Here is a 7,548-nt window from a genome sequence, read left to right on the forward strand (position 1 = left end):
TTTTAATTATTTTTTATACGAGCATATCAAAACAATTTAAAAATACCTAAATTTAAAGTAATAAATAAATAAATAAATAAAAATTAAATTTTTTAAAAATATTTTCAAAACCAACTTGCTCTAACATTCTGTTGACTAGACATGGACATTTTGGCACCACTTCTTTTTCAGAGTAAGAGAAATAGACCACCAAACTAACTGAAAGGTCCTGTAAGAGCACTTTTAAACGTCCGAGCCAAAGAGAGCTTCCTTTGCTATAAATACCAATGCCATTTGCTCTTAAGTGATCATGTGAATTGTTTAAAAAACACTCAGTTAAATCTCTTAGGCTATAAGCATTTTGTCTGGTTACTCTTTTGATTTCTTGTTTGATATGGGACTGCTGGTTTTGGTGGTGCTTTGGCTGCTCGGATATACATTAGGAGGGGCGTCCATGTCATGGGCTGCAACTCACAGTTTCCAAATGCAAGTCCAAACACAGTGCAGCTACACTAGATATCCAGGCCTCTGTCTCCAGTCCTTGAAGGAGTTCCAAGATCATCCTCTTGACATCATGACTGCTCTTGTTAACAAAACTATATCTGAGACCAGGCTGCCCAATTCATACTTCGAAACACTGAGCTCCCATTTGGAAGCTCAAGAAGCCGAACGTGTCCTATCCGTCACAGGTTCTATTTCCCTTATATGTACTCCATGCGTGACTTTTTTATTATATTTTGTCATTCCATTGCGATTTTCCTAAAAACAATTGCTTGAAAGCAACTGATACTATGTAGCACTGCCAGGTCAAATAAACAGGGAAGTGAAAATACTATTCAACATTGACAATGACATGTTAAATATTTTTGTGTTTGTGCGTGCCAGTCTGTAATTTATACAAGCTTATCAGCTGAAAATCTCCCTTTACTGTGCCTGCAGACTACTGCAAAAACCTGATGAGTATGTCTCTGAAACGGTTAGACCAGTCGTTATTGGCACTCAAAGATTCTCCAAGAAAAAACAAGCATGACATACAGACATGGCTAAGTGCTGCTTTGACCTTTCAACAAGCTTGCAAAGATTCTACCGACAGCCTTAGTCTCTCTGGTGACCTCATGCCACGTATTTCTGAAAAAATGGATTATCTCTCACAACTGGCCAGTAACTCTTTAGCCCTAGTCAGCAGGATTACTCATGATTATGGGACTAAGCTTAAAAACAGCACTAAAAGACGACGTGCAGAGGAGAAATCACAAGGTTTTCCCAAATGGGTATCAGCGAAAGATCGAAAACTACTTCAAACTAGCACCATCAAGGCCAATGCTGTGGTTGCAAAAGATGGAACAGGTAATTATAAAACAATATCGGAAGCTATAAACGCTGCTCCTGGGAAACGGTTTGTGATTTACGTGAAGGCAGGAGTCTACAAGGAGAAGATTCGTAGCAACAAAGATGGTATCACCTTGATAGGAGATGGTAAATACTCTACTATTATTGTTGGTGATGACAGTGTTGCCGGCGGCTCTTCCATGCCTGGTTCTGCTACATTTAGTTAGTACTCTCTCTCTCTCTCTCTCTCAGCTAATAAATTTTTTTCTTCTTCTTTTTGGCTACAAGGTCCTATAAATTAAAGGCTCTTTAATCTTTAATGAACTATATATTCACATGCTAGGCCTAGGTGATCATGCAAAGCTCTTAATCAGGATCTTCCGATATTTACAATAACCTCTAGAGTTCTTTTTTTTTCTTCGAAAAAGAAAGTATCTGTATATAAATTAAGCACAAATAGCTTGAATTAGGTTCTTGCTATTTTTTATTGAAAGAGAGAGGCTCGGATCAATAGGTAAGAGATCTCTTGGAAAGTTGAGGACATGATTGTCATTGAGCACAGGATTATTGGCAGTACAGGTTTTTTTTACTTGCATCTAAAAATACAGTAAATATATTTTATATCTATCCTCAAAAATGAAAACTTAACATAAAAGTATTGGTTTTATGCAGGAAATTAAATAGAAAGGTATTGGTTTCATGCTACTCATATATATGGGGTAATATTCCATTATTCCATTAAATTAATATTTTCATCCCTATAAAAGAAACGAAAAGGTCATATGAACTTTAACCGGTGACTTCTAATTTGTAATTGCTCAATATATTTGATATATAATTTTTTTTTAGTTAATATGCATTATCTTCCTCGATCGTATGGAATTTTGTGTGTGTGTGTGTGTGTGTAGCACCCCGGTAGTCATTTTCTAGTAGAGTATTAAATTGACTAAAATTAATTTTTTAAAAATATATTTGTTTGGGAGTTGCGTCGTGCGGCATACCTTACAAAAAATATAAATTTCATGCTTTTTAAGAGATGCACTATGCGGCACATCTCTTAAATAAACTTTTGTTTTTTACCTGCATCTAAAAATACAGCAATATATATATTCTATATCTATCCTCAAAAATGAAAACTTAACATAAAAATATTGGTTTTACGCAGGAAATTAAACAGAAAAGTATTGGTTTTATGCTACTCATATGGGGTAATATTCTATTATCCAATTAAATTAATATTTTCATCCCTATAAAAGAAAAGGTCATATAAACGTTAACCGGTGACTTCTAATTTGTAATTTTCAAATTAAATAAAAAAAAAAGAGTTCTTTTTAGTTGCTCAATATAAATATATATTTGATATATAATATTTTTTTAGTTAATATGCAATATCTTCCTCTAATGGGATTTTATATATATAAAGCACTCCAGCAATCATTTTGTATTAGAGTTGTGTATTAAATTTGAAAGAAATCATAATTGACCTTTAAAAAATATGTTTGTTTGTGAGTTGCATCACACGGGTACATCGAATCTCACAAAAAGTATGAATTTCATACTTTTCAAAAAATATACTTTACAGCATACCTTTTAAATAAACACATTAATTATTAATGCATCCATCTCTTAAACAAATTAAGACACCATTAATAGAAAAGAAGTATATAACATGTCCTCTGAAGCTGGTAATTACGTGCTAATATATAGTTTTTATACTGTTTAACTTTTTTTCCCCTCGAGTGGAAATTAAGGATATGACTCGCATCTATCGCTCTCGCTAGCTTGCCAAAGGAAACAAAAGAAAAGGAGTCTCTTTCTTCTTCTTCTTTTTAACAACAAGCTTGAGTCCAAATTTAAATTATAAGGATAGAATTGACATAGAAAATAGTATGTCGAGTCAGAGCTCATTAACAGAAGAAGCTATGCATGATTAATGCTATATAAAAACAAAATCATCCAACTTTTCTTACAAACTTATGTGTCAACTGTTAATTTTGTTCATATCGACTCAATTATTTAGTAATATTTTCCGTATCACCAACATCAATTTGTTGAAATGTTTAAATATCAGTGTGATCTATTGAGTTTGTAAATCATTTAATTCCTTTTTTAATAATTAATGAAGGCTGACATCTTTAATTTTCCCGGGTGAAGCAATCACAGGTGATGATTTCATTGCTCGAGATATTGGATTTCAAAACACGGCAGGCCCCGGAGGAGAACAGGCCTTGGCTCTACATGTAGCTTCTGACCACTCAGTTTTCTACCGATGCAGCATAGCTGGCTACCAAGACACTCTATATGCAGTTGCTCTCCGTCAATTCTATAGAGAATGCGACATTTTCGGCACCATTGACTTCATTTTCGGCAACGCTGCTGCTGTCTTCCAGAGTTGCAACTTGGTCCTTCGGAAGCCGCACGGTGATAGCTACAATGTGATTCTAGCAAATGGAAGGGATGACCCTGGACAAAACACTGGTTTCTCAGTACAAAGTTGTAGGATTACTGCGAGCTCCGATTTTTCTCCGGTTATGCACAACTATAACTCATATCTTGGGAGGCCCTGGAAACAGTATTCAAGAACAGTGGTGATGGAATCAAGCATTGGTGATGCTATTTCCTCAAGAGGATGGATTGAGTGGCCTGGTGAAGGTTCCTATGCTAAGTCACTCTACTTTGCTGAATACTCGAACACAGGACCTGGCGCTGGAACTTCTAACAGGGTAAAATGGCCAGGGTTCCATGTTATTGGACCTTCTGAAGCTACCAAATTTACTGTCGGTAATCTTATTGCTGGAACCTCATGGCTGCCTTCTACTGGAGTAACTTTCATTTCTGGCCTCCAGTGATTTGACTAAAAGCTGGACATGGAATTACTATTCTTAGTAATAAACTAAGGATAGTGAGCAATAATGTAGTATCTAGGAACTCAGAGAAACCTCAATTGCTCACACAAGAATTATTTGCTTAAGATGCTTGTAATAATCGAGAGGTTGTGTATGATAGATTTGTTACTGTATAGCAGAATGATTCTTCCTCTGCCGCTAAAAGAACAAGTGTATTATATTTTCCAAACTATATGTTTAATAATATTGATTCTTCCTCTGCCTCTAAAAGCACAAATGTATTATATTCTCCAAACTATATGTTTAATAATATGCTAAATGATGGATTGAGCATTATTAATATTGTTTATAAAAAAAAAATTGGAGTTCAAATCTTTTTTTTCGATGATCTTTTAATTAACCTTTTTTTTTTATGGAAGCCATAATTTAGACAGCGAAATCAATTATATTCCAAAAAAAGATCAATCCTGTCCAATAATTGCTCTGGACAAAAAATTCCAAGTCAAGAACAAATTGATGACCAGAAGTGATAATAAAGCTATCTTGAGGGCTACTAAAGTTGTGTGAACACTATTTATCATCCACAGAAACTGCTTTTCCATGGACATGGAACACAAGGGGTCATTTTATGTAATTGGTCTCCCATCCTACCAGGGGTGACGTCCACCTTTTATTTTAACTTCATTAGAAAAGATCCGCAGTGACCCAAAAAGAAAAAAAATAAGAAAAATAATAGTAATAATAAATAAATAAAAAGCCCACGAATGAGATGTGGAGGTGGGAAATGAATTTTTTTTTTTTTTGATACAAGTGAAATAAAAAGCAAAACTAAGAACCTCTACGAAAACAAATGTCCATAGAATCCGTAAGCAGGAGAGATAATAATCCTGCAGGGAGATCATCCAAAATATAAAGCTCCCTACGATCTTTAGCTCCTAATTTGGCTAGAAAATCCGCACAATAATTGCCTTCTCTTCGAGTATGACGAAGTTGAACTTCCCATTCCCTTGAAAGGATATACAGATGCTAACTTAGCAGGGTGTCCCTTTTATCGTGGGTTTATATTTAGATACTTTACTTTTATAAGAAGAAATCTTGTCATTTGATGTAGTAAAAAGCAAAATCACTATAACATTTAATAGTTTTATTGATATAATTTTTCTATTTATGTAAGATATATATTTCGTCGGTAATTAATTTACCAACAAAATCACCGACGAAAATGCTCCGTTGGTGAATCTTTCATCGGTAATTTTTTTTCCGTCGATAATAAAAAAATATTATTACAGACGAATTTACTGACGGAATAGACGGGTAAAAAAAAATTATCCGCTTCATTCCGTTGGTATATCCCTCAAAAAATATCATTGGTAATTCCGTCGGTAATTATTTAAAAACATTTTATAAAATTCATTTTATAAAATTATAAAATAATTAAATTAACATAAATCAACATTCTATAATATATACTCAAAATGCTTGGAAAAAAGAATAAAAAAATCAACTCAAACAAATTTACAACAAATATTTAGATACTTTACTTTTATAAGAGGAAATCTTGTTACTTGGCATAGTAAAAAGCAGAATGTTATAGCATGATCTTTGGCTAAAGTTGAGTATCATAGCATGGCTCATGGTATTTGTGAATTACTATGATTGCGATTGTTGCTTTCTAAATTAGGTTATCCACCTTCAAGTCCTATGAATCTCTATTATAATAATAAAGCTGCTAGGAAAATTTCTAATAATCTACTTCAGCATAATCGCACAAAACATGTTGAGTTGAATTGTCACTTTATTAAAGAAAAACTAGACACCAAGATTGTGGCACTACCTTTTGCTAAGTTGATCTTAGGTGGTGATTGTTAGCTAGATTGGCTCAGTTAACTCACTTGTAGAGTGAATTAAATTCACTCGCACTATAATCTCAATTTTATTCCTGATAATATTTTATCTAATTTTATTGTACGCTCAAAAAATCATGGAAACTGTAGTTCTTGTCGGATGAATTTTGTACGTAATGGAATTGTAGATGATTTAATGGAATAATAAAAAATATTTTTTAATTATTTTATAACCTCAATTTGAAAAGCATTCTTTTAACCAAACACATTAAATTACTTTTTGTTCCACCTCAATTTCAACCATAGTTTTAACCAAACATATATTTTTTTCCAAACCAACCTCAACTAAAGGTACTTTTTATAAAACAATTTTTTTCAAACCGCAACCACAACAGCTATCACAATACCAAACACACCAGCAATGATAATTTTTTTTTTTTTTTTTTTGGCATTGCACTCCACCTTAAGGGCATTACTTGGAGATTAAAAATATAAGTATCCAAAAGTCAATTGAGAAACCAAGTGTCGGTGCAGACTGGGAAGAGACTGGCTATTTATAATGTATAATCAAGGCATGCATGTAGTTGGTTACCAATCTAAACTGATCTAAAGGTGACCTTCCTAGCTAAGCTAAGCTACGCTAAACCTCATAACTCTCAAGGGGATCGATTGATTTGTAGTTGTGGAGTGTGCCCATATGTGTCTGCATTCAAGCTTTATCTTAATAATTTGAAAATGATCTTCAATTTCCTGGCTAAGAATTTGTTATAAAGTCAAGATCAAAGTCACTGCAACATAATAATGCAAAGCCTGCCGGACCGGACCTATTACAACCACTAACTATTAGCTAATTGGGTATGGTGGCCTCTCACTATACGTAGAGCAATCCTAACATTCAGTTCTAACTCCAGCCTAAGCCCCACTATTCCAACAGTTGGATTGAATTTAGGACGGTTTGGTGTAGTCGTTGAATTTTTATTTTTTCTGGGTTGAGTTTTTAGATTATTTTGATATATTAATATTAAAAATAAATTTTAAAAAATTAAAAATAAATATTATAATGCATTTCCAAATAAAAACACCTTGAAAAATAATTTATATTACTGTCTCAAACATCCCTTTAATAGATGTGTTAATTGATATAATTCCAGTATATAGCATTAACATAAAAAATCGGAAAAGCAAAACTTTGTAGTTGTATTTGATAGTGTTTGGCATTGTAGTAGTGATTGTTTTTCAAAGTGTTTTTTGCTTGGAAATGTATCAAAATATTTTTTTTAATTTTTTTGACATCAGCGCATCAAAACGATCCAAAAACATCAAAAAAATTCATTTGAAGCAAAAAAAAAAATCATTTTTAAAGGACAACTATGCCGCAATACCAAACCGGCTGATTTGGTTGCATCGAGTTTCAAAAAAAAGCACATTGTACTTTGTTCAGGTATAAAAATACAAGACATAGTTAACAATATTTGAGCTTCGTTGTGGGTTGAATAAGTTTTTTTAAATATTAAAAAATAAATATGATAACATTTCTTGCATGTTTTTTA

General features: G+C 33.0%; 1 protein-coding gene across 1 annotated transcript; it reads left to right on the forward strand.

Annotated features, from left to right (window-relative positions):
* The first annotated feature begins 241 nt into the window (after positions 1-241).
* On the forward strand, positions 242-4,424 carry LOC18100268 (pectinesterase). Its single transcript, XM_006381486.3, has 3 exons — positions 242-668; positions 919-1,530; positions 3,463-4,424. Exons 1-3 carry the CDS (start codon positions 374-376, stop codon positions 4,155-4,157), a joined length of 1,602 nt encoding a protein of 533 aa, XP_006381548.1. The 5' UTR covers positions 242-373; the 3' UTR covers positions 4,158-4,424.
* The last annotated feature ends 3,124 nt before the right edge of the window (positions 4,425-7,548 follow it).

Source organism: Populus trichocarpa, chromosome 6, assembly GCF_000002775.5.
Source record: "Populus trichocarpa isolate Nisqually-1 chromosome 6, P.trichocarpa_v4.1, whole genome shotgun sequence".
NCBI lineage: Eukaryota > Viridiplantae > Streptophyta > Magnoliopsida > Malpighiales > Salicaceae > Populus > Populus trichocarpa.

Excerpts from the sequence above, each read along its gene's own strand:
- LOC18100268 (XM_006381486.3), top strand. The coding sequence starts at position 374 with ATGGGACTGCTGGTTTTGGTGGTGCTTTGGCTGCTCGGATATACATTA. Across the intron at positions 669-918 it reads ACGTGTCCTATCCGTCACAG|ACTACTGCAAAAACCTGATG; the intron begins GTTCTATTTCCC and ends CTGTGCCTGCAG. Across the intron at positions 1,531-3,462 it reads GCCTGGTTCTGCTACATTTA|CAATCACAGGTGATGATTTC; the intron begins GTTAGTACTCTC and ends TCCCGGGTGAAG.